At 37.3% G+C, this 27524-nt stretch overlaps 1 protein-coding gene across 4 annotated transcripts in view; it reads right to left on the bottom strand.

Annotated features, from left to right (window-relative positions):
- Positions 1–25931, bottom strand: part of LOC117678237 (NACHT, LRR and PYD domains-containing protein 1b allele 2-like) — a 34045-nt gene extending 8114 nt beyond the window's left edge. Inside the window, exons 1-14 of one of the 4 annotated variants that reach the window (XM_060683045.2) lie at positions 25545–25931; positions 19910–19941; positions 16501–16548; positions 15432–15461; positions 9164–9211; positions 8877–8918; positions 8741–8781; positions 8583–8632; positions 7457–7674; positions 7118–7368; positions 6309–6440; positions 5932–6070; positions 4411–4464; positions 3024–3101 (exon numbers count right to left, since the gene is read on the bottom strand). In XM_060683045.2, coding sequence (XP_060539028.1) covers positions 3024–3101; positions 4411–4464; positions 5932–6070; positions 6309–6440; positions 7118–7368; positions 7457–7674; positions 8583–8632; positions 8741–8781; positions 8877–8918; positions 9164–9211; positions 15432–15461; positions 16501–16548; positions 19910–19941; positions 25545–25582 — 1201 coding nt within the window. In that variant the 5' untranslated portion in view covers positions 25583–25931. Of the gene's footprint in view, positions 1–3023; positions 3102–4410; positions 4465–5931; positions 6071–6308; positions 6441–7117; positions 7369–7456; positions 7675–8582; positions 8633–8740; positions 8785–8876; positions 8919–9163; positions 9212–15431; positions 15462–16500; positions 16549–19909; positions 19942–25544 lie in introns of all 4 variants that reach the window. The other 3 variants (XM_034439109.3, XM_034439110.3, XM_087872542.1) reach the window with 3 other exon arrangements.
- Positions 25932–27524: the final 1593 nt, after the last annotated feature.

The raw sequence follows: 27524 nt of genomic DNA, 5'->3' as shown, positions 1-27524 counted from the left end.
ACTTTTCTGTTCATTAGCTTCAGTGAAGCCTTAGTCTAACAGTCTATGTTCAAAGTTGTTTATATGAACTAAAAAAGTTTCATCTGTGCTGGGCATAATCAGTGTACCCTTTTTTATTCCACTTCATTTTATTTATTTTATATTATCCTTTAATTATTTTACTCTAAATGGTTTGTCAATGACAGAAATAAAGTACTTTAAAGTCAGCATGAACCAGATAGTTGCTGTTTGTTTTTCTTCTTTCTTATTGTAAGCCACTGTGAAGTAGGCATTTATAAATTAGTTATAAATTATTCTACAAATACATGAATAAATAAATATGTTTTGTGTCCCAATGTCAGTTTATTACCTTCCAAAGTTCTGATTACTCAGTGCAGTCATTCAGGGACCAAAGTTGTTATCCTAATAATTAATTCAGCTTTAAAATGTAATCAATTTTATTCCTTTCCTTTAAAGATTGAATGTATATTGTTTTCTTGGTAGTGCTGGTCTTATGATAGTAATAAAATAAAAATATGCAAATCTCTAGCCTTTTCTTGCTTCCTCAAGTCAGTCTTAATTAATCAGACTAGTCACTGCAGTTTTCTAGGTTTGCCACTAGTTTCTTCCTAGACCTGAGAGGGTGTGACTAGTCCAATGTCATCCAACTGGCTTTTCATGCAGTTCAATTCTCACTGGATGTTAAAAAAAACATATCAGAATTGTCCATTTCTTTTCAAAACAGCAGAATGTTGAGAGGGAGTTATGTAAAGAAGTACAGGAGCCTGCATGTTTTTCCATCAGCAAGATAACTCTCTGAAAAAATGGATAAACCCCAGTCTGATCCAGCCCATTTTTGAACTCAAATCTTACTTTTGCTGTTTTCTTTCTTCTACACACGAAATTTAAAGATTTAAATTCAAAAATGGTCTGAATCAGATTGGGGTCTGCAGAAGAAAAAAATCCAAATAGATCCTTTTGGCAGGGGAATTTGTGCAACAGCTTAGGCCATACTAAGAATCTTCCAGCATCTTCCAAGTCACATAACCCACACAATATCACCCTTATTTTTTAAAGCACAGAGATACATAAAAAAACACAGGGTCACCACAAGGGAATGCAGAAATTTATATTGTATTCAGAGGAAACACATCTATATACACTTGATTAGGCCCAAATAGACAAACATATAAACATATAGGCATTATGGGATTTCCAGAAGAAGAAATGGCAAAATGAAGAAGGCTCTGTGAAAAGCAGAGCCAATGACCATGGTGAAGAACAAAGAGTCAGCAAGTAGGCTGGCTCTTTGAAACTCACCAGATAAAGAAAGTACAGGATATCATTCCTATTTGTTTCTTTCAAGGAGACTGCATGACAGAGGTCTCCAGAAGGTTTTGAATACTGGGAGACAAGAGAAGAGCTATCTTGCTCAAAATGCAGTGAATGCCTTTAAAAGGGCATTAAATTAATATATTTCCTTCTCTGATCATATTTGGAGATTACTTATTAATTAATTTTCAGGTATTAGAAACCTTTGGATCGACACATCGGAAAACACCAGGTGAGTCTCTTCAATTCTTAATGGAAAAAAAATTAACTACAAGCTTAGGAACTTTTTATAAAAATGAAATAAATAGCAAAAAGCTAATTAAGACTTTGATTTTAGAAAGTTATAAATGGAACCAGATAAATTTGAAATAATATTTTGGAATTAATTTTAAGAATCCTATTTGTGAGAAAGTTGACTTGCTTTAAATATAAAAGAGATAAACAATTTTAGAAATTGGACACTAGAGGGAACCAAAGGCTTTAATTTAAAGGAAGAGCATACATAATACTCCTTAACAGCTACAGAGTGATGCAAAATATTATAACATTGAAAATGCTGAAGGATAATTTGAAAAACTCAGAAGTTATAATAACAATCTTAATAGCAACATTCGCTTCTATGGATAGATTTCTATAGATAGAGGTCAAGAGCTATGCTGGAGGAATACCATCAGAAACAGGGGTGAAATCTACTTACCTTCCCTACCAGTTCAGAAGTGCATGCTCCACGTGCATCACGTACTATTTTGGACCCTCTGCGCATGCACAAAGCCTTCTGAGCATGGGCAGAGGGTAAAAAACAGGTTACTTCCTGTTAAAACCAGGAAGTAACAATGTCCGGGCAGGTGGGCGGAGCTTCGCAGCGCCGCCGCTACCAGTTCACCAAACCATGTGTCACCGCCACTACTGGTTCGCCCGAACTGGTGCAAACCAGTAGCATTTCACCCCTGATCAGAAGGTATACCGGAAGACTCCCGGTCTTATTTATGGGGAAACACGGTACATGTTATGATGAAGGTTGAAAGTCAATTCTTTATATATTTTTTTCTCTTCTCTATTCTATTTTTTTCCTTTGCACTTTTTATCCTTTCTACTCTTTTTTCTCTTTCTTTTTAGTTTTGATTAGTTTTTACTATTGCATTTGAATATTTAATAAAATTATTTTTAAAAACTAAACATGTAGGTAATCGGTGCTATTAATTTTTTACTGTTTTTATATTGGGCTTTTATCCTTGTAAGCTATCTTGCGTCATTGAGAGTGAGTTTGGTGGCCATATAAATTTTCTTAAATAAATAAATAAATTGTTTCTTCGGGAAGAAAGAATGGACACACATAAGCACACCCAAACACATTGCTTGTAACATGGAAAAGAGTAAAGAGTTCTATGGCCACTGTTGCTAAAAGAGCATAAATAATTATCAAAGAGAAGGAAATATAATATCATCTTAATTAGAATTTCAGTAAATGAAAGTTGTCTTCGCTATAACTCATTTAAAAGTATCAAACTAACAGACATCGAAGATCTTCCTCTTGTGGACATTTAAAAAATACATTTAATATTTCATAAAAATGGTCTAAGAATGCTTGCAGACATTCAAATGTTACATTTCCATAGTTCAGACTGTTAATTCCTATATAAAATGCATCATTTCACAATATGGAAAAACTAAAAGCCACATTTTTTTAAAAAAAAAGCACATAAAACATTTACCTGTGATGTCTGCAATTTTTTGTCGCTTACAGCAAAGTTCATTTTTAAGTTTGGTGGTAGCTTTTCGTTTCCCAACACCTAAAGCACACAAGACAAAAATAACCCCAGGGAATCATAGTGTACAGTCTTTCATGCTTTCTAAACATATGTACCATCCCAAGACCTTTTAAATGGAATTTTCCTTTGTTCTTAATCTCATATACACCCCCCACCCCCCCCACACACACTATAAACAAGCTTCAAAGTAAGTTTCCAAAGCAGCAGTTTCAGGCAATGAGAACTGCAACTAAAGGGACTGAAAATCAGCCGATATCTGAAGAAATGTAAGTGCTACCTATTCAGGAAGAACACTACGAAAACTAGGGATGGAGAACCTGTGATGCCCCGAGTGATGGTAGGCTTCAACCAGCAGCAGTCCAGTTAGCATGTCAGCATCAAAAGCAAAGAATGGTGTTTTAAGGTCTCTGAAGTTAAAGCAGAGGTTCTAGATGCATAAGCCAGGATGATATTAAAGCATACAACCCTTGTGACTGAAAGCCATGGATATATCTGGCTATAGACATAGAGAGTACTCTCAAGTTTAAAAGAATAGAAACATCAGGCTTCAGGGGAAGATATTTTGGGTGCAATGGTCTATTTGTAGTGGACCGTCCCTTTTAACTAGGGTGTGTCATCCTTATAGTTGATGGGTATTGTATGTATAAAGGCCTCTGCCTTTGAACATGGAACGATACTATAAAAAAAGATGTATTTTATAAAAATTAGTGTTGGATTGTGTTTTAGCCCCCAATATGCTTTTCCATCCAATTTTAACTGGTGATCACCATCTTTTCCCCTAAACCTTCATACTTTATCGTAATTATTTAATTTGACTGCCTCCTACACCTTTAATAAAATATTAAGGGGGCCGCAGACAGTGACTGGATTATAGTTTGTCATAGATAGAACACAAGGTTAGCAAAGGCATTATTATGTTGTGCTTCAGCAGTAATAGATGGCCACAATTTTTCCAGATGTTTATAGTTGGAAAGACACGTGAATGCTCCCTTTGAGAAGTCACAGAAAAGTGAACGTAAATATATACTGTACAAAACAGTTTTTTTTTTTAAATTTGATTTATATGCCGCCCTTCTCCGGAGACTCAGGGCGGCTTACAATGTGTTAAGCAATAGCCTTCATACTTTTGTATATTTATACAAAGTCAGCTTATTGCCCCCACAAACTGGGTCCTCAATTTACCTACCTTAGAAAGGATGGAAGGCTGAGTCAACCTTGAGCCTGGTGAGATTCAAACTTACAGTAATTGCAGACAGCTGGTGTTAATCACAATGCTATCAGTCTGCTGAGCCACCAGGCCCTTTTAAGCAGATCTGTTTCAAACACTTACAGTTAAGAGATTTTTCCTGCTCATTTTCGTTCTGGTTATGTAGAGTCCAATCAGCTATCCCATGCAAAAAAAAGACAAGAATAAAATTAAAGCATATGGGAAAGTAATTTGCAATTCTAATTAAAGGATGACATAATTAAAGAATGATATAAACAATATAGGTCAAATGGACATTTACTTCTATAGCTTTTACTTCTATAGCTTTTAAAAATATATGGGCAAAATCTTCAAAGAATTTCATAAAGCAGAAACTAATCAAGCAAGTATATACAAAAGTTGTGTTTCCTACTGTTAACAAATATCTACCATAGTTAAAACAGAAAGGTCTAGATATCTAGGGTCAACTTCCCTGTATCTGATAGCAAAGGAAAGGGCCAAAATACATAATGTTTCTTATGTCCTAAGAATGCATTAAATTTCCTTCAACCATTGCAGAAAAGAAGAAATTCAAATATCTTTGCTACAGTACCTACAATATCAAGGATGCCAGAAAATTTTGATAAATGCAATAAACCTGAGCAAAGTAAAGAGGAGGGTCCATTTTTCATTTTGCACTGTTTTTAGAGATAATAAGCAAGATCATAAGAGAAATCAATTTGCTTGTGTTTTAAGGCATATGAAGGGAACTTATAAAGGAACAGAAGGAACTGTTTTCTGTGGAAGGAAAAAAAAACTGCTTGATTTTCTCTTCTGTCCCTCCTCCAATAAAACTCAAGCAAATTTGTTTTGAGGCTTTCACTGCTGATTTTTCTGCACATTCCAAAACTCAGAGAAAAACTATGCTCCACAATGATAATCTTATCTAAAATTAGAAAAAAAATGATATTACATTCAAATAAATACGTGTTTGTATTCGCAATTTCTACAAAGGTTTTTCCATGAACCAAGCCACAGACATATTAAAATTATCCCTAAAATCAGAAGATAGCTTTGTTATCACATAAGACTATAGATCTAGCATGATACAGACATATTGTATTGTTGCCTTAATTTTCCTTCACCTTGTGGTTACATAAAATTCCCAAACATAAAAAGATTTATGTTCATACTGTAGATTTTTTTGATAGGAGTTTTAGAATTAGAAGCTAATTTTATTTACAAAAATAAATCAAACACAAAATAACATAAAATGCACATATTTTATGCAAATTTGTTAATTACAATTCATTACAATTCATTTCTCTGTGGGAGCGCTGACCCTCTGTAATGGGCTGCCACCGGCCTTAGGACAGCCTCTGACCTCCTCTCCTTCCGCCGCCGATTGAAGACGCGGCTCTTTCATCAAATGGGCTAATCCGCAGGGGTGATTTTAAATAATTTTAATCAATTTTTAATTGGATTTTTAATGTTTATGTAATTTTTGTTCCATTCTTTGTAAGCCGCCCTGAGTCCTTCGGGAGAAGGGCGGCATATAAATTACATACATACATACATACTTACATAAATAAATTATTAAATGTTTAATTTAAAAAATTCTAGATACATGTATGATGCACTGGATTGTGCTCAATATATGCTTACATTCTCTGAGCTTTGCCTTCCACACAACTTCTTCAGATTCCAAATCCACCAAAGATAGCATAAGTTCCATTGGCTGTTCTAAATATACCTCAAAGAAAGGCTTCTCTGCCAGGGTGGAGTCATCTCCAAACTGAATTTCCTAGAAAAGGATATTGAAATATTAAAAAGTCTGCTTACTGTGACAAAATACTTTTCTTCTTTAAAGTATTCTTCATTATGAATGAATAAAACATTTTGCTGTACATGCCATTATCATACCAAAGGCTTGATCTAACTTAACAATTGTCCTAAAACTGGAAGTTCAAATGATGATATTTTCATGTTTCACAAAGTCTACATATGTTGACAAACCAATTATCAAAGAATGAGAAACCTACCTCAGGGGTTATGTCAGCTTCTGGATCACTAGTTAATCTGTATTTCTTTCCATTTTGCAATAATTTATGACAAGGAGGTTTTTCAATTTTAATGAATTTATTCAGAGATCGTCTTACAGTTTTGGATATATCCTAAAAATTAAACCAAAGCTTTTTATCCATTTCAAGAAATGGAAGAGTAATAATAGACATATTAGAATAGATATACAGTTTATCAACGTACTTCAATCTAAAATGGAGTTAAGTTATCCTACCTACCCAATATTTTAAATTCATTCATTATATTACATCCCCATTGGTGTTCTGGCTCCCATTTGTTTTGTTAGAAAGAAATTGTACTTTCCTAGTTTTGAGCATAGGAACCCTAGAAATGTGCAGAATACAGAACTGGTATATAAACATAGCATTTAATTTAGCTATCTGCCTAGCCTTTGTTTGGCAAGATTTCTCACTGTTTTATTTTATTTTAGGTCACAAACAAAATCTAAATAAATTAAAAAATAAAAATAAAATAAAATAAGTTAAAATAAAATATATGTACATTATTCAATATGATAAAATAAAATAACGAGAAGCAGTAAAGCAGAAACTGACATTCAAAATAGCATTTCAATCTCACCCAGCTGATCCAGGTTGGGTGAATTTAAACCCACTGACTTTTAATTGCAATGGCAAGGGAGCCGAACCTAATCACTTTCTTAGAACTTTTTATTAAGTATCCATTAGAAACAATTGTACAGTCACCGCTTCTGCCTTTAAAAAGATGAAGAGTTTACTTTCCCAAAAAATAAAAAAAAACTTGATCTTACCTTTATAAATGAATTGTTATTTGTAGCTATATACACACGGAATTTCAAGGAAGGATGATTGTTGATAACTTTATATAAAATGACTACCCCATGATAATATACTGGATCATATCTCTCAATTACTGGTCCAACTGGAGATAGTGAGCTCACGTGCCACTTGACATGTGTGGTTGAATGATCAATGGAGCCTTCAAATTCTGGACCATTCTTTTTGAAATGGAATACTTTGAAGGCCTTCTCAGACAAATGATCTGCACACAAATTCCAAAATGTTAGAACTTTCTAAAGAATGTGCCACAATACATAAATATAGGAGATAATGTTTACAATGAATCTTACCATTCAGACAGAGAGTGTGTGGAAACTGAATCGAAGTAAGAGCAGAAGAGGAACATTTGATATCAAATATAGGACCCACAACAATCCAAGGTTCTTTAACATAAGCAGCATATTTGGTCCAAGACAAAACTGAATATTCAATGGTAACAGATCTGGTTACTTCAAAAATTAACCCCGTCGCTGTACATTCAAAAGTTCCTTCACCATCCAGCTTCAAGCTAAACAAATGACATACAAAAGGTTACTCTGAATCTGTAATATCATCAAATGATATTTGTTGTTTTTTATCTTTCCATATAAATATTTTAAAACACATAAAACAGAATATTGGTGCTATCATAACTCTTCCGCCTATGAGCATTAAGATAATCTATTGTTACCTTTTGCATCTAAAATAATATGCTAATTAAAAGTGTTTTAAAATTGTCATGCAAACCATTTCTTAACAATACAAAAAAGATGAAAGTCACAAATGTTATTTTTCAGTGCAAAAACCCTTAGCAAACAGATTGTTACCTATTAATATACTGTAATTTGAAGTATTAATATCATATATATATAATTTAGTGTGCATAGTATAATTAGTATAATTAGTGTACATAATCATACTAGCCTCTTAGACTATGTTTCTTATATTTCACATAATGATAATGAATGTATTTTAATGTACTTTTAATAAATAACAGTAAGGTAAGAAGTATTCCAGTAAGTTCATAATTTCCATTTTCTATGAAGTAGACTTTCTTTTCATAATTTCAGAATACACAATTTGCCTATATATATATATATATATATATATATATATATATATATATATATATATATATATATATCCTAGAATACCTAAAGCAGTATTCTAAAAGAACAAGGTATATATAGCAATTTTTGCATGTTCTTGACTTTATAATTAACAACCTATAACTTTCCTTTATTTTTTCTATCCTATAAAAATACTTGTGGAATGAAGTAAATATATAGAATCACCAACAGATTGTCCTACATCCTCTACTAATTGATAGCATGCATATATAAATTTGCACCTACATAATAAGCATAAAAAAGCATAAAAAAGAAAACAATTCCAGAAATATTTTCAGCTATAATAATAATAATAGATAATAGCTACCAAAACTGTCCTTTCAGAAATCTTCTGGGAGTGACTTGTTCGTGTTGCTTCTTTATATTTTAAAAAAAGAAAAATAAATTATTGAAATATCAATAATTTATGCATTAATGCATATTTATGAATTAAGATTTAAGGCAATTTGAAATTTCCAAACCTACTTTTTGGATTATGCAGTGTTTACAGCATTGCTGGATATTAACTTCTAAAACGAAACAATAAAACAAAATTAGATTATTTTAAAAAATTAAAACTCTTTTAACATTTCAAAATATACAATCTTCTAAGGGTGTATACCGGATTCACCACCATTCTGCAACTCTTCTCCTTCTTGTTCAACTGTAAAACAAACAAAAAAAATAATCATAAATCAGGTACGATTTTTAAAATTGTTATCAAAACATAACATTTGAATGACTCCTATCCTTTGAGGTCATATCAGGTTCATATAAGTGCTTTCTCCTTTTAGAAGGAGAAAGCACTTAACTAATGAATGAATTAATGAATTAATTAACTTTTATTCATTGCCTGTGCTTCATTTTCCAGAATTCTGGGCCACATTGTGAAATATACAATGACTGTACCTGATTTACTGCAGTACAGCTGTAACTCTTTCTCTTCTGGTTCTTCAACTGTAAAAAAATAATAATAAAGTGAAACATACACTGAATCAGATAGGATTTTTTAAAATCATTATCAAAACATAACATGTGAATGATTCCTGTCATTTGAGGAATCATATCAGATTCTTTTTAATAAATGCTTTTACCTTTTATATTTTCCCCCAGGCCCCGTGCATTTTACTTTAATTAACTGCCTGTGCTTTATTTGCCAAAATGCTGGATACAATAATATTCTACAATCTCAACATTTTCATATTATTTTAGGGTAACAGAATTTATTTCTTATCACAAAGTATAATCAAGCAGGAACCACAATTTACTATGCTATCATATGAAAGTTATCACATTAAACCCGCTACAAAGAGAAACGAACATGATGATAGATTTCCACACAGAAATTTTAGGAGAAGAGTCCTCCATTCCTTAACCGCAATAAAATACCTTATGCCACCAGACTCCAAATTTTGGGGTTAGACAACTTAGAACTACGCCAACTTCAGTCTAACCTAAGCATAGTACATAAAATTATCTGCCACAATGTCCTTCCTGTCAATGACAACTTCAGCTTCAACCACAACAATACATGAGCAAATAATAGATACAAACTCAAGGTAAACCGTTCCAAACTCGATTGCAGAAAATATGACTTCAGTAACAGAGTGGTCAATGCCTGGAATGCACTACCTGACTCTGTAGTTTCTTCCCCAAACCCCCAAAACTTTAACCTTAAACTGTCTACTGTTGACTCACCCCATTCCTAAGAGGTCTGTAAGGGGCGTGCCTAAGTGCAACAGTGTGCCTACTATCCCTGTCCTAATATTCCTTTTTACTTAATCTTTTCATGTATTCAAATTATGTTTATACTTGTTGTGGCCGGCCAGCGGCCTGCGCAGATCGTGGCTGATCCCGACGAGGAGGCTGGTGTGGTGTCGTGCCAGCAGCCTGCGCAGCCAGCGCTCACGTTGGACAGCGAGGAGGCTGAAGAGGATGTGGTGCCAGAGGCAGAGACTCAGCCAGGGCCTTCAGAACCTCCAGAGACTCCTTCAAGTGGAGAGAGCGAAGTGGAGGAGCCTCTTCTCAATGCTCGAGCACGCAGGGCTGCCAAAAGGCAGGAGTGGCTACTCAGGAGGAGGAGGTCTCCTCGAGAGTAAGGCTTGAGGATAATTGGCCACTCCCTTAGCCTATTTAAGTCACACGCCGTTAGTAAGTTTCTTGCTGGAAACAACTTGTAATTATCATCAGAGCATTTTTGGAAAAGTCTTATCGTATCTTGTTTTCTGGGCTGGTTGCCAACCTTTGCCAGACTTTGGTTGATTCTTGCTACTTAATAAATTTGATAAGGACCGTTGGTGTGTGTCAATATCCTTGGGAATCCGGAGCTGGGGCAGAACAATACTTTACCTGTTATCTTATATATGCTTGACAAATAAAACTTATAAACTTTTATAAACTTATAAACAGCTATTAGTAATGACAGCTTGTTAAATGTTCCTTACTCATCAGCAAAGTTACTATTTAGTAACTTACTTGTAAGTTTCCCAGAGGCATAAGACCGTTAATAGAAACAGGATATTGAACTATGAGAATCTTTGACCTGACCCAACAGAGATTTTATGTTCCTATACAATCAATTTTCCAGGTTGTTATAAAAATGAGAGATTATAATGACAACCATACTCTTATTACCAATTATAGTTTTTGCCATTCCATTCCCCATATTACAGCTGATAACAATTTAGAATTCTAATCCACATATGACTTCTGTTATTAGAGAAAGGCTAAAATCCCCAAAAATCTTTCCCAAAATGATTCAGATCATACACTGAATATCGTTTCATTATTACCAGATTTTCACCATGAAAATACCAGAAAAAAATAATCAATTAGGGTTTTAAATAACATGTTCATAAGAATAGGAGCCTGAGTGGCATAGGAGGCTAATGCCTCCTAAGGCTGCATTTAACATCCAGCTGCCTGCAATTACTGCGAGTTCAATTCTCACCAGGCTCAAGGTCGACTCAGCCTTCCATCCTTTCTAAGGTGGGTAAATTGAGAACCCAGTTTGTGGGGGCAATAAGCTGACTTTCTATAAATATACAAAAGTATGAAGGCTGTTGCTTAACGCATTGTAAGCCACCCTGAGTCTCCGGAGAAGGGCGGCATATAAATCAAATTAAAAATAAATAAATAAATTGTAAAGTACTACTGAAGGGAATGCAAATTAAAGAGAAATGGAAAAATGTGAAACAATGGAACAGCAAAGACCTAAGGAGTCTATTGAACATTGGTCAATAGTGGAGAAAAATAGAAAATAATGTTTACATAAACAAGGTAAATAAAGTGAGCAACGCATGCAATCCTCGACTTATGACCACAATTAAGCCCAAAATTTCTATTGCTAAGCAAGACAGATGTTAAGTGAGTTGTGCCCCTTTATATCCCTTTTTGCCATAGTTGTTAAGCGAATCACTACAATTATTAATTGAATCATGCAGTTGTTAAAGCAAATCTGGCTTTCCCCATTGACTTGGCTTGTTAGAAGCCAGCTTGGAAGGTTACAAATCGTGTCACTCTGGGTCACTGCAACTGTCATAAATACATGCCAGTTGCCAAGTGTTTGAATTTTGATCACATGACCATGGGGATGCTGAAACAGTTACAAGTGTGAAATAGCAATAGCACTTAGACTTATATATCGCTTCATAGTGCTTTTACAGCCCTCTCTAAGCGGTTTACAGAGTCACCATATTGCCCCCAACAATCTGGGTCCTCATTTTACCGACCCCGGAAGGATGGAAGTCTGAGTCAACCTTGAGCCTGGTGAGATTCGATCTACCAAACTGCTGGCAGCCGGCAGTCAGCAGAAGTAGCCTGCAATACTGCACTGTAACCACTGCGCCACCGCAGCTCAAATTGGTCATAAGTAACTTTCCATTGTCATTGTAACTTTGAATGGTCACTAAGTGAATGATTGTAAGTCGAGGGCTACCAGTGTATGTCAGAACACTGCATATACACCTCATAATTGGTGGAATGCAACCAACAGCATAGTGACTTTCAATGTAGGCTCTATATTAGATATCCTAGTTTGAAGGAAAATTTGAACGTATTTGGAGTAAAATTAGGCTTTGGTTGCTCCAAATGTGCAAAAAATGACAATGTCCACCATTTATAGGAAATGCTACATATGGAAGTAAAGCATACATAAGAATAAATGGAATGTTTTACAAATGGTTTAAAACTAACCAGACAAGGATGTGTGATGTCCCCTTTATTATATTTAATATCTTTGCTATATTTATTGCAATTGCAAGTTGTACATAAGTGGTTAAAAAAAGTAATATGATTCATTTGGAAACCTTGGTCAAGTCTTTATTACAGATGGGGAAATGGATGGGGTGATTTTGAAGCATGCAAATACTAGCAGAATGGTAGCAAGCCTGTTGCAAGGAATTGTTTCTTGAAAAAAATCAAAATAAGAGGAAAGGGAAGAATAGGAAAACATTTGAAAATTATTCTTTCTGTCAAAGGAGATGTTACAAAGTACTGGATTGAGGAATATATATATATATATATATATATATATATATATATATATATATATATATATACATACCCCTCAATCCAAATATATATATATATTTGCATTTGCTATAGCCACTTTAAATAAAAACTGAATCCATAAATAAACAATCACACATACTATGCAAGCAAGCATGCATTCAAATTTGCCAAAATATCTCCTCTTTAACAGATATTGGGTCAGCTTCTGTTCACTTATTTATTTATTTATTTATTAAATTTATATACCACCCTATTCCTAAGGGACTCAGGGCGGTGAACAGCGAACGATAAAAATACATTTAATATAAACGTTAATAAAAAACCAATTAAAATATACTAAACACTCTGGTCCTAGATAATTCAAGGCATCCCAGTTTAAAATAAAATCAAAAAGCAAAATAAAGGGAAAGTTAGGCCAGGCCGGCCTGCTGAAACAGGAATGTTTTGAGGGCACGGCGGAAAGTGCGCAGATCCAGAATCTTCTGTATCTCTGGGGGGAGCTCATTCCAGATGGTGGGTGCCCTCACAGAAAAGGCTCTCCCCCTGGGGGCCGCCAGTCGACATTGTTTGGCTGACGGCACCCTGAGAAGCCCCTCTCTATGGGAGCGTACTGGGCGGTGAGAGGCTATTGGTGGCAGAAGGCGGTCTCGTAAGTACCCCGGTCCTAAGCCATGGAGCGCTCTAAAGGTGGTAACTAAGACCTTGAAGCGCACCCGGAAGACCACAGGGAGCCAGTGCAGCTCGCGCAGGAGGGAGCCACATTGGAGCGCCATGCTGCTCCCATAACTACCCGTGCAGCCGCATTCTGGACCAGCTGGAGCCTCCGGGTGCTCCTCAAGGGGAGCCCCATGTAGAGAGCATTACAGTAGTCCAGGCGTGAAGTGACGAGGGCATGAGTGACCGTATTTAACGCGTCCCGATCCAGAAAGGGACGCAACTGGCGAATCAGGCGAACCTGATAAAAAGACCTCCCGGCCACAGCCGTCAAGTGTTCTTCTAAAGACAGCCTTGAGTCCAAGAGGACGCCTAAGTTGCGAGCCCTCTCCGTGGGGGGCAATGACTCATCCCCAATAGTCAGTGATGGCACCAATTGACTATATCGGGACGTCGGAAACCACAGCCACTCGGTCTTGGATGGGTTGAGCCTGAGTCTGTTCCTCCCCATCCAGATCCGTACAGCCTCCAGGCACTGGGACATCACTTTAAGGGCATCATTGGGGTGGTCTGGGGTGGAGATGTATAGCTGAGTATCATCAGCATACTGATGATACTTCACCCCAAAACCACGGATGATCTCACCCAGCGGCTTCACATAAATGTTGAACAGAAGGGGTGAGAGAACCGACCCCTGTGGCACCCCACATACAAGGGGCCTCGGGGTCGACCTCTGCCCCCCTGTCAACAAAGACTGCGACCGATCAGAGAGAAAGGAGGAGAACCACCGCAACACGCTGCCCCCTACCCCTAACTCTTCCAACCGGTGCAGCATGATACCATGGTCGATGGTATCAAAAGCTGCTGAGAGGTCTAATAGGATCAGGATAGAGGAGCAACCCCTGTCCCGGGCCCTCCAGAGATCATCTACCACTTAAAGATACACAAATCACAAGTGCCTAAACTTTTGCATGTTAAGTCATTTCCTGTAATTTTTTCACATATTTAGTCTGGATTATTTTTTTTTTAGTTCTCAAGAATACCACACACAAAACATATTTGATCCTAAAATTTATATTACACATTTACAATAGATAATTGCTTTTGTTTGTATGATTAAAGAACAAGAGCCCACCTGATTAGAACCAAGTCTTTTGAAATTCAGAGTGCTACTTCCAAAAGTAGTTCCCTCAGCTTTCCCTCACCTGATGCCATTCTGAGTAGAGGCACAACAGACTTGACATACAGGTAATCCTCAAGTTACAACTGGTTGCTTAGCAACCATTCAAAGTTACAATGGACCTCAGCAGGGGTACTAATCTGGTTCTGAAGTTCTGGCAGCCGCTTCTTCTGCTGTGGTCACATTATTGCATTTCTGGCACTAGGCAACCAGTCCACATTTTCGGCCATTTGACCACATTTTACAACATTTTTGCCGATAAATGACATTTACTTCCAGTTTTCGGCAAAAACGCCCATAGTGAACAATTGGTTCACTTAACAATCACTGTGGTTGTTTTACGACTAATGTATTCACTTAACAACTGCCGCAAAAAGAGGTTGTAAAATCGTGTCGATCTCGTGATGACTCACTTTATGACGATCACGACTTATGACTGTAATGGATAGGCTGTATTACAATAAGTTGAGGATTACCTGAATGAGACATATCTTCCTCACTCTCTGGCAATCTGAGTATGAGAGCTCCACCTAACTATTATATTTATTACTCTTGAATCAATTTACGCATAATTTCCTCAATTCTTAATCTGAGGAAAAATAACATTATTTGCGGTAGTAAAAGGATACTTTTTGAAGCTTTAACTATAATGAGCAAGTGCCATTCCTTGGTATTTGTTAACTGTTTTCAAATTATCTTATGCCCTTCTTAACATAAACAGTCAAATAATTTGCTTTCATTTCTAAGTATCTTCTTGCCATCTTGCAGAGCAATTCTGTTAGAGCTTTCCCATACAGAAACTACAATTAATAATAAATAAAGGATACCCACGTGGTTCATTTTCATTTGTCCCATTTGTCTCTGTAAATAAAAAGGTTGACATAGTGAGACAGAAAGATTTGTTAACTGGTTAGCTTGTTTGTTTAAAATATAAATAGGCATAAATATTAAAACATGTGCATAAGGCTATATTTGTCACTCAGTGACAGCCTCCATTTCCTTCAATTCTTTTCCTGACTATCCTGTTTTGCCACTTTTCCTGCCAATCCCAAAGGACCTGTTCTTATGGCACCCTGACATGGAGTCTCATGTGAACATATATTATGTTTGAGACAGAAAACTGTTTGCTGAGATAAAATATCACTCGCCATGGCAACAACATACACCAAAGAAAGCAGGAAAGTAATAAAAATAGTAAATAATAGTAATAAAAATAGTAGTAACATAGTAATAAACATAGTAAAGCCAAACACTGACTTACATACAGGTAGCCCTTGACTGACAGCCATTCATTTAGTGATCATTCAAAGTTATAACGGCATTGAAAAAAAAGACTTATGACCATTTTTCACACTGCAACCATTTCAGCATCCCCACGGTCATGTGATCAAAATTTAGACACTTGGCAGTTGACATGTGTTTACGATGACTGCAGGGTCCTGGGTCATGTCATCCCCTTTTGTGACCTCCTGACAAGCAAAGTCAATGGGGGAATTCAGATCAGTAAACAGCCATGTTACTGCAGTGATTCAGTCAACAACCATGGCAAGCAAGGTCATAAATGGGGCAAAACTCACTTAAAAGGTATCTTGCTTAGCAATGGAAATTTTGGGCTCAATAATGGTCATAAGTCGAGGACTACCTGTAGCTTCTGGCTACAGTTCAATAACATTTAAAATACGAAAATAGGACAAATTCTATGCATTTCCTTCTCCTTGCCTTCCTCTGTTTTTCAGCTGTCCTCCCAAATGGGCAGGAGGAAGAATTCTATGTTCATTTAACATATTCAGTTCCTTAGGAATCGTTTGAAAGGAGAATTTCCCCTTTAAGATTCCCCTCCCCCAATAAAATTACCAAATAATTATTTATATACATGAAATGTAGCTGCATAATTACTGACCAGTTTCGCTTTCAGAGCTCTCTGAGTCACTGCTGGAACTGTCGTTACCTTCATAAAATGAAAATGTATTTGTCTTAGTAACAGTTAAACAATTCTGTAGATTAAACTGATACCACTGAATATTTAACATTTGCTCAATCTAGTTCTGAATTTAGAAGAAATTGGTACTGTATATAGGAAAACTGATGGGTTTTCCTAGTTGTACAAACTCTTATGAGATCATTTTAAAGACTCCTTAGTGATCCACTATAATTTCGACACTGCGACCTATATTTTACTTACTCATTAGTTTTAAGGTAAACTGCATCATAGGCTAAATATAGATATTGTTAAAGAAAACTACACCTAAAGATCAACTTTTGATTAGGATTACACCACGTGGGGAAAGGAAGATTTCAAGAACTACAATTACATGATACAAAAATATCTATGCATCAATGTTGCACATAGGTTCTATTACTTTAAAAATGTTAACAAATTTGTGTCACTTTTAGTTAAGATTTTTGCCCTATGATGTAATTATGCTATGGAAAAAAATTTATATGGGATTCTGTTCAAAATTAATCACTCCTTTTTCCCCCCTCACTCTTCACTCCAATTTGTTTGGATGAAATCCAAATGAGGTTTTATGTCCTCCTATGAGGACATAATCAATTTCAAAAAGTAACAATAACTGAAAACTAGAAACAAAGACATAACATACTAAAACTAAATCATTTATCATCTGGAAGGCATTTTCAACAGCCGTTATTATCAGGAAGATTATAATTTATTTTCCTATGCTATTTTCTCAATTTATTTTCTTGTGCAAAATCTTCATCTTTTTTTGTTACAGGTGTAACTATCTAATTAGGGGGGAAATAATGCAAAATTAAATATCCATTGTCTCTTTTAAAAAAAGGGCACAAGGGGTCACAAATTCCCTTTGTTTTTTGTTTTGTTCTGTTTGTCTATGGATTCTTCCCAGCTATGAAAAAATGCAGATGGAGCTAAGATTTTTCCATAATTTTGAAGTGGGAGCATATAGGAACTGTTGCATATGCCTAAAATTGCATTAGCAAGTTTAAAGAACAAAGAATACCACTGCCAAAATGTAGTAAAATACACTAAAGCCCATTTGCTACTATCTATTGGCTACTATATAAACCAATTTTTAAAAAGTTATTTCTAGATTATAATTTGTGATCCCATTCACAAAAAAGGAAAAATCTACTGGTCATTTTTATACTTCATTTGTACATTTGTTCATCAGCCTTTAATGCAGAACTGACCAGAACTTCACCTTAATCAACAACATCACAAGGTGGCAGAGATAATTTGAAATAATTTCACAAAGCATTATGGGAAAGAATGAGAACCTCAGGGAAAATTATATGGCAAACAGACTGTAAGTGTTACAAATGCAAAAACAAGACCCACAGAATTTGATTGTCATATTGGATTTAAAAAAAAAAAAGTAATAGAGTCATCTGAATCAAGAGAAATTGAAACAGAATGGTAAATTTTACATAAGATAACAATCATAATTGAGAAAGGAGGAATAGTACAAGAAACCGTATTTTTCGGAGTATAAGACGCACCTTTTCCCCAGAAAAAGAGGGTGAAAATCTGGGTGTGTCTTATACTACAAATGTAGCTCTGCCAGCCTTGCAAAGGGAGATTTCGGAGGCTGAAAGAAGCCTCTGAAAGAAGCTTCAGAAAAAAAGCCTCAGAAATGAAGCTTCAGAAAAAAAAGCCTCCAAACAGAGCTTCAGAAAAAAAAGCGTTTGAAAGGCTTTTATCTAAAATAATATGGCAAGCAACAAAAGAAGAATAAGTAAAGGTTCTAACCGAACTATGCTAACAAATCTGGAGAATGACACAGTAACCAACAATATCTCCAACTTGATCTGCCATCCATAGGTCTAGTAAAAAAAAAACTTACTCCAATAGAAGACAATATATGCGATTCAAGGTTCAACTGTGGAGGTTTTGGTGCTCTGTGAGCTTGGTTATTCCTTGCAGATGTTGCGTTACCCAACTAGGTAACATCATCAGTGTGAAGTAAGCAACCAAGTTCACAAAGCACCAAGAACTCTATACAGAAAGCTACTGCTTCTAGCTGATAACAGATCAGTCTAGACCCGTGATGACGAACCTATGGAATGCATGCCACAGGTGGCACGCGGAGCCATATCCGTGGGCACGCAAGTGTTGCCCTAGCTCAGGTCCAGCACACATGTGCGCACCGGCCAGCTGATTTTTGGGCCTTCCGGGCCCACCGGAACTTGGGAAATGGGCCATTTCTGGCCTCTGGATGGCCTCCAGGGGGTGGGAAAGGCTGTTTTCGCCATCCCCAGGCTCCTAGAAAGCCTCTGGAGCCTGGGGAGAGCGAAAAACAGCCTACCGGGCCCTCTGGGCCAAAAGCGGGGGGAGAGTGCAGGGGTGTTGCACACACATGCACGGGGGGACTGGGCAGCATTGAATTATGGGTGTGGGTACGTGCACACATGACACACACACCCCACGCTCCCCATGCTTTTGCCACACGACAGCAAAAAAGTTAGTCATCACTGGTCTAGACCAGTCAAAGGGAATGAAGGCAAATATACACATCCCAGGATAATGTTGCAGGATCCAATCTGGGTTGGTCACTGGGACAAGAGGTTTAGTCTTCTAAGCTTTTGGACTCATGCTGGAGCCCATTCTCAGGGAACATCTCTCTACCAGAATCTGTGCTTTGGGCTACTTTAAGCATAGTATTTATGTGCTGCCTATTAAGCCAACAACTTAATAAGCCAGCCACCAACACCCTGATCATCAAATAAAAAGCCACACACAACCAGGCACCACGTAAATACTACACATAGTATAGCCCAAAGCACACATTCTGGTAGAGAGAAGTTCCCTGAGGATGGGCTCCAGCATGAGTCTGAAATCTCAGAAGACTAAACCTCTGATCTGATGACTGACTCAGGTTGGATCCTGCAGTCAAAGGGAGTTCTTAAAATAAATTTAATCAAATTCTGGACTTCAATAGCAACAGCACCGATGCCTTATGAAAGATGGTACAAAATTCTACCTCTCCATAGCCTCATTAAATCATGAGAAAATTATCCAGAAATTATCAAAATGGCTACCCTAGCAAGGTGCCTATTGTACAGGAATAATCTGCTGCATTCTATACCAGTGGATTAAGCATGAGCAAAGCAACAAGCAAAGATCAGTAGAGGCACTATTTTCTTTCTTCCTGAAACCCTAAATTCTCTTTGTTTTCCATAATCTATTTTGTTTGGATATGTCTCTTTTTCTGACACCCTCTTTCCTTTTCTCTTCATCCTCAGCTTCCCGGAAAATAAATAATGATATTTAATTGATTAATTTACCCTTACTAATGAACAGAATTATATATTTTTGAAAAATTAATTACCTTTGTCATCCTCAGAGGTACCATCAGATTCGCTGAAAAAATCAAATCAATTAATATTTAAATAGATGAGATCCTTTGTATTATTAAATATCTTAATAAGAAAAATGAGCGTATTCATTCATATATTTGAATCATTTCTTTGTTGGCTATCATATAAAACCATACCATTGTAGACAGATTTGCTTTATAAACCTATGAATGAGACATTTGTTTAGTAAAATTTCTATAGGTTCTTTAATCAACAATCCAAGCTCTGTGCTAGAATTACTAGACCAAGGATTCAATAGAAAGCTCTCTCTAAAGCTGATTGATTAATACATGAATGTGCAATTTCAATTTGCATACATCTCAAATGTTACACAGCACATAGTTTTATATACCATCTGGAATAATTCATAGCAGGATTATTACTGTAGTAGAGATTATGTCAAGTTATCCTACGTTAGATTCTTCTTTTTGCAAAGTGTTCCATTTGAAGACTTTTCCTATTAAAAAATCCTAAGAATGTGCCACAAGGACCATCAACACTTCGCATCTAAAAAAAAAAAAAAAACCAACCCAAGCAAAGCAAATACACAGGGCATCCAGTCATAAACTTACCTTAGAAACATAGAAAACCTTGTCTGATGTGATATTGCTATAAAATTATATAATTGTTTTAAAAATGTCCAATATGTATGCAAACTAAATGCCAGTGTGTCCTCTTTTTTATTACACATTCCTCTTTTGAGGAGATAACAAATATATACATTTAGCCACGTATACCTTTATCCAGGCCACACTGGAATGGCAATTCCATCTTCCGGTTCAGTTCCTACTTTACATATCCTTCTAGCCAGTTGTATATTTCCATTTAACAAGGAAAAAAAATATCAAAACAGATATAAACTTTAGACTATCTGACCCAAGAATTAAAAAAAATACTTGAAATGCAGCATTTATACTTTCTATTTCAGCAAACAACTCAATAATGGTATCATATTAGGTCTCAGTATGTTTTTAGAAGGAAGTAAATACAGTAGGCTTATAAAAACTTGACTATCAACTATGTTGACCAGATGGTCAGAATCCACACATATGTTGTGTGAGTAAGACAGTGCAAATTATTCAAAGTCTAGAAAGATAAGAGACTCATACACTTTATTTTCCTTTGCATTCCGTTAACTGTCTGACTGTTTCTATGAGATAATAACTAAACAAGCTGCAGAGAATAAAATATTCAATAATACTGTTATATAAATTCAGTGTTGATATTGTTTGAATTATATTAATGGAATTAATTTTAAGAAACATACTAAAACTTTGCACAATATATACTACAGTTTATAACTTCATTTTCTAAAGCATTTTTATAATCTTATTTATTCTGTTTTGATTATTGTATATCTAGATTTAATTATTTGGGTTGTTATTTTTACTGTTTCATGCCTTAGCCATGAAAGCCAGGTGAATGATCTTGGGTGAATCACTCTCTTTTAACCCAACTCACCTCAAAAGATTGTCGTGAGGAAAATAGAAAGAGGAAGGATATTGTTGCTACCTTGAGTTATGTTTAAAAATAATAAAGATGGAATACAAACAAATAAACAACCAATGCAATGTTCCATACTGTACCAGTACCTCCTCAATTTACACTATGCGCTTACTCAAGTTTAGTCAGAAATTTAATTCCATGTTAAAGCCTACACAAATGTACAGCCACACAGGATAGAGCTGTGAATTATGACCTTCTAATGAGATCACGGGATAAGGCATAAAACTATTCATTTATGTGCCAAAAGAATAAGGAAACTACTTGTATTTTTTTAAAAAATACATTTTTGCTAAAACTGTAGCAAATAAACAAAAACATACATATAAATTAATTTCTGCAGAAAAAGCAAAGGATTTCATTATGTTAAGTATTTATATCAAAAGAAATTAGAAAGCAGGCCTATCATGGGATATCAGTATTTGAGTACTAATATCAAATTACCCCTTCATGGAGAGTCCCTTAGACTGCAAGGTGATCAAACCGGTCAGTCCTAGAGATCAACCCTGACTGCTCTTTAGAAGGCCAGATCCTGAAGATGAAACTCAAATACTTTGGCCACCTAATGAGAAGGACGGACTCATTGAAGAAGAGCCTAATGCTGGGAAAGATTGAGGGCAAAAGAAGAAGAGGATGACAGAGAGCGCGGTGGCTAGATGGAGTCACTTAAGCAGTAGGCATGAGCTTAAATGGACTCCAGATGGTAGAGGACAGGAAGGCCTGGAGGAACGTTGTCCATGGGGTCGCGATGGGTCAGACATGACTTCACAACTAACAACAACAAATCAAATTATGCCATTGTCTAGATACACCAATATCTAGAATAGCACAGACAATGCCTTACAGTGCACAAAATGGGTTGAGCAAGTTGCAAAATAAAGGCCTTAATTTGTATATTAAGCTTGGGAGGGGGGGAAGCAAGAGATACTATAGTGCTACTTCTGCCATCTTACTGATTTTGACTATCCATTGTAGATTCCCCTGAGCTAGCACAAGATTTGTGCTGTGGCATACCAATGAATGATGCAATTAATATATGTATGCATAACAGGTGTTTCTTGACATACAATCATTCATTTAAGTAACCATTCAATTTGTGTGCTTGGCAACTGTAATATATTTATAATGGCTGCAGCATTCCAGGGTCATCTGAGTGTCATTGGTGACCTTCCTGGGGGAAGCCAAATTTGCTTAACGGCCGTGTGATTCACTTAACAACTCCAGTAATCCAGTAACAACCATCAAAAAAGATTGTAAAATCAGGTATGATTCATTTAACAACTGCCTTGCTTAGCAACAGGAATTCTGGTCCCTGTAGTGATTGTAAGTTGAAGATTGCTTGTGCATTGATCTCATCTTTTGTCTCCTTTCTTTGAGGAAAAAAAAAAGAGCATATGTATTGGATGTGCACATGGCTATGGCCAATGGAAAGTGGGCTTACAGTGCTCCATCACATATTTATGGATAACTGATCAAACCTAAAGTCCATCTGTGAACATATGAACTGGCCTTGAGAGATGGATAAATACAAGTGTAAATGAAGCCATCACAAAGATCTGTGTTCATATTTGTTTTCACTAGCATATTCCTAACTTTGACTGAAGAACTACAATGATGTTCATGGAATGTAGAATACAGCACAGTATTGCCCTAAGGCCTAAGCTATAAGGGGGGTGTTTGATTTTGATGTAGCATCATCTGATAAGTCTACCATTGTGGTTTGTAATCATGGCCTGTTCAAGGAGCCCAACCACAATTCATTCAATCATTCTAGACATTATTTTTCAGTCCAGTTTATTATTCATCATCTTTACACTGCATAAAATCTACTGAAGCCTAATCCTCTTGGGGTGTCTGAAAGAATCTTCTCTCAAATTTTTAATGAAGTAAATCTAATTCCACAAGAATTTTTCTGCAATTTTAAAAATTTCTATCCTGCCCTTCCTTTAGGAGTGCCACAGTATCCCTTCCCTCAAAATTTCATTTTCTCAACAGCAGCTCTATCAGGTAGTTTGGGTTGAGTAACTACATAAAGTCCTTTGGTGAGCTTCTGTGGGCAAGGACAGATTTGAATCTGGGACTCCCTTGTGCCAGTTCAACATTTAAGTATTACTGAGATTTTTGGCTCTTTTCATAGGTAGGACTGGAGCACCTACATACACTTCACTGTGGGAGAGAAATGTGGCAAGAGAAAGCATAGAGGTGGAGAAATTCAGCCAGTCTTGACTGTTAATGAGCATTGGTAGCACAAACAGACCAGGCATCCTTTCATCTTCCTCATAATTATCATTTTAAGTCTTGGGCATCTTTTAAGATATGTTGTGTTTTGCTATACTTGTCTTAACAGTACAGAATGTCAAATAGTTTCAAAATAACTGAGATGAGAATTTACATAATGTAAATTTCTAGCTTTGTATATAGGTTTTCCGGCTACATGTAATTTTTTTTCAAAATACATTAGGTTTTTCATGAATTAGTATACAGTATTAGCTTGAAGGTTCTTTTCCTATTTTATAAATGCATTTTGCTAAGACTACAATTTTATTAAATTTTCTTTCTCTCTCTCTCAGGATTTATTTATTGTGTATATGTGTGTGCTTTAAGATGGAAGTTGAAGTGGAAAATGGGAAATGGTTGCACTAAGATTTGATCTGGTTTCTTTCTGATCTCCAGTATTGGTTTGAATGACTATAAAAACAGGACAATGATGTTCAAGAAGACCAATTTGACTTCAGATGTTGTTGAAGTTGAAAAGCAAAAAACTGTTGCTATAATCTGTGCATCTTAAGTGAGGCATTTGATATTTGCAAACAATTTTCCTAAAGGACGTTACTACAATATATTAAAATTAATCTTGAAACAAGGATCCCAATGTTAAAGTTAAATGAACATAGCTGGACCATTCAAGTTATTTAAATGCTCGCTATAAACTCTGTTAGCAACCCTTACAAATGTCATCCAAGCTTTTTAAAAAGTGGATGAAATAACCCATGTTAAAAATCCTGCCTTTATGTCAGTCAGGAAACTGCATCTCAGGCTTTCACTCACGCAGGAAAAAAAACAATAATAGTAATAAGGAAAGGTGTCGATTAAGAGAATATCTGGCTGCTGTCCAAAACCAAGAGTCGAATCTGCAGGGAAGATCTCTGGGAAATCACCGAGCGAGTAAGCAGATTAAAGCAGAAAAATAGGAAAGGGGGGGGGTAGATCCAGGAAGAAAGCAATGGCACAATTACAATTTTGCCGTCCAGGAAAATTACACGGATGCGGGCGGGGTCGTGAATCTTCGAAGAAGAGAAGGAGAGTTTACGTTCAACACTCATCGTTGGAAAAACAATAGTGTAAATAAATTGGAAACCGCCCAGAATGCCTCACACACAGCCAGAGATGGGCGGCAAAACAAATTAAAATGAACGATCGAACGACCCGTCCTCTCGCCCGCACAGAACCAAAATGAACCCCAATGCGAGCCTTTTCCGCCCCAATGCCACCCCCCCACCCCCCAAAGAAGCGGGGTCGGGAACGGCAGGGAGGTTTTCCACGTGTCGAGAAAAGGGACTCCAAGCTGGAAAGAGGCGTTTCCTCCGCTCCGCCCGTCAACACACACACGCACGCATCCACGCACGCGCACCCTCTCTCAGATGGAGGGCGGCTGGCTGTCTTTTATTATTTCTGCAAGCATCGCCTCCCTCTCCCCCCGGCTTGCATTTCTTTATTAGCGACCGTCATTCTTGCGCCGCGGAGACTGGCCGGCTGCCACCAAAATTTCCCGCCTATTTTTTGTTTTTGTTTTTTTTTGTCTCCAATACCTGCCTTCTCTCCCCCCCCCCACTCCGCCCTCCTGCCCTTATGCAATGGCGCCCTTCCTTTGTTGCAGCGCCGAGCGGAGCAGGGTTGCCCGCGGCTCCAGGGCGCTGGGAACGGATGCCAGCAAGAAAGAGAGCGGCGCGCGCCCTTGCACATCTTCGCCTCGCGGGCGACGCTTTTGAAAGCGCAGGGAACGGCAAGCCCTCCGGGCGGACAACTCGGTTTCCCTTCGCGGCGTTTCCAGGCTTGCCCCCTGGCCGCGTCCGTTCGTTCTTGCTCGACCCACGAGAGACTCACCTGCCCTGCACCTGCCCGCGCTCCTGCTTGCTGGCCATCCTTGGACGCAGGGCAGAAGCGCACTGAACAGAAAGAAGCCTCCCGAGAGCCGGCGCTGATTGGCGGATGAGCGGCTTTGGGGAGGGGGGCGGAGGGAGAAGAGGCTGAAAGCCCTCCCCAGAACGTGCAGCGGCAGCGCTGAGCGAGACCAGCCAGAGAAGCAATTAAGGAGAGAAGAAAAAAAGGCGCCAAAGCGTCCCGAAGGTGCTGAAAGAGAGCAGCGCAGGGCTCCGTGGCTAAAAAGCCCGGTTAATGGGCTGAACCCCTGAAGCCCGTTCTCGGGTTATCGGGGGAAATGCTCTCATCGTCCTCTAGTCCCTTGTAGAGATTTTTTCTGAAGGTAGCGCTGTGGGAAACCGGATGCCGGCGGACCGGTTGGTTGCTTTTTAGTTCGCACGGACCGCAAAAGAACAAAAAAACAAAACAGCGACTTAAAACTTGTGGTTTTTTAAAATGAGCGGTCGGTCTTCTGCCGAGTTGGAGTGCAACAGTGGAGCACGTTGCGTTTGTAACAGTACCTGAAGATTCAGGGGAATTCCTTGTGGGGGGGGGGAGCTACTGGAAGAATAAGGCCGGGGCAACCCCTGACCAACATTTGTCTGAACTGGGCCTCTTAGAACTTGAATGGCACACCTCCAAGGAATCCCATAGAAATGCCATAGGCTATAGAAAACTGAGAAGGTAAATTTTTAAAAAAAGACCACCATGACCAAAATATGTGAGCTCACACTTTCATTCAGTTGCAAAATCCACTTGTTTTTACTACCGGTTCTATGGGCATGGCTTGGTGGGCGTGGCAGGGGAAGGATACTGCAAAATCCCCATTCCCTCCCCACTCCTGGAGGAAGGATATTGCAAAATCTCCATTCCCAACCCACTCTGGGGCCAGCCAGAGGTGGTATTTGCCGGTTCTCTGAACTACTCAAAATTTCCACTACCGGTTCTCCAGAATCTGCTGGATTTCACCCCAGCAGGGTGAGAGGTACGTACCTTCTGTACCTCTTCAACTCAGGGTTTTAACCGTCCATCCCATATAGCACCAAAACAAAGGAAAAATGCATGCTTATTTCAGATGAAGAGTTCACACGTACATACTGATCCTCAAAGGAGCAGTTAGGCTTTATTGGTCCAGAACTTACCAGTGGCCCCTTGTCAAGAACATGTTAACTAATTGTTGTAAATAACAGTTTTAAACAACAGGCTTCCATCACAACATATTATTTATTTTATAATATTTTAAAAGCTCAAAGGAAAACTTCCTATAAAATAAATATATCATCCTTGCTTATCCAAATTATACTGAAGTTAAACCATGAAAAAACTGGCCAAATATCTATGGAGATTCTCAGTCATCCAGATCATGGTTGTCCCAACGGTGCTTTTTCAAGAGGCAACTGGACTTTGTTTTTTCTTTGAAGACTTTTCGCTTCTCATTCAAGAAGCTTCTTCTGCTCTGAAGCTTCAACTGGCCAAATATTTAGCCAAAAGCAAATCAAATCATAGCAATTCTTTCTTGGGGTGGATTCAGATTTTAACCAAGCTCTTTTTTTTTAGTCTCAATTATATGTTACTACAAAATATTTGTCTTATTCCAGGAAGAAAAGTAAATACATAGTCTTTTAACTGGTAGGCTGGATAACTCTCTGAAATATATGGCTTGAATTATATTTCAGTGTTGAATAACTATTGTCAAAGACTTTAGAAAAGAAGGAAGTAAAGGCAACACCTTATTGACATTTTATTAGAGCAATCTGTCAGGCACAAACAACCAGACCAGAGGTGGGTTTCAGCAGGTTCTGACCAGTTTTGGAGAACCAGTAGCGGAAATTTTGAGTAGTTCAGAGAACCGGTAGTAAAAATTCTGACTGGCCCTGCCCCCATTTATTCTCTGCCTCCCAGTCCCAGCTGATCGGGATGAAATGGGGATTTTGCAGTAACCTT

The sequence above is a fragment of the Pantherophis guttatus genome, chromosome 6 (genome assembly GCF_059756535.1).
Source record: "Pantherophis guttatus breed Tessera chromosome 6, ASM5975653v1, whole genome shotgun sequence".
In the NCBI taxonomy this organism is placed as follows: Eukaryota; Metazoa; Chordata; class Lepidosauria; order Squamata; family Colubridae; genus Pantherophis; species Pantherophis guttatus.
The sequence above is the reverse complement of the archived record's forward strand: the minus strand, read 5'-3'. Positions and strand labels throughout refer to the sequence as shown.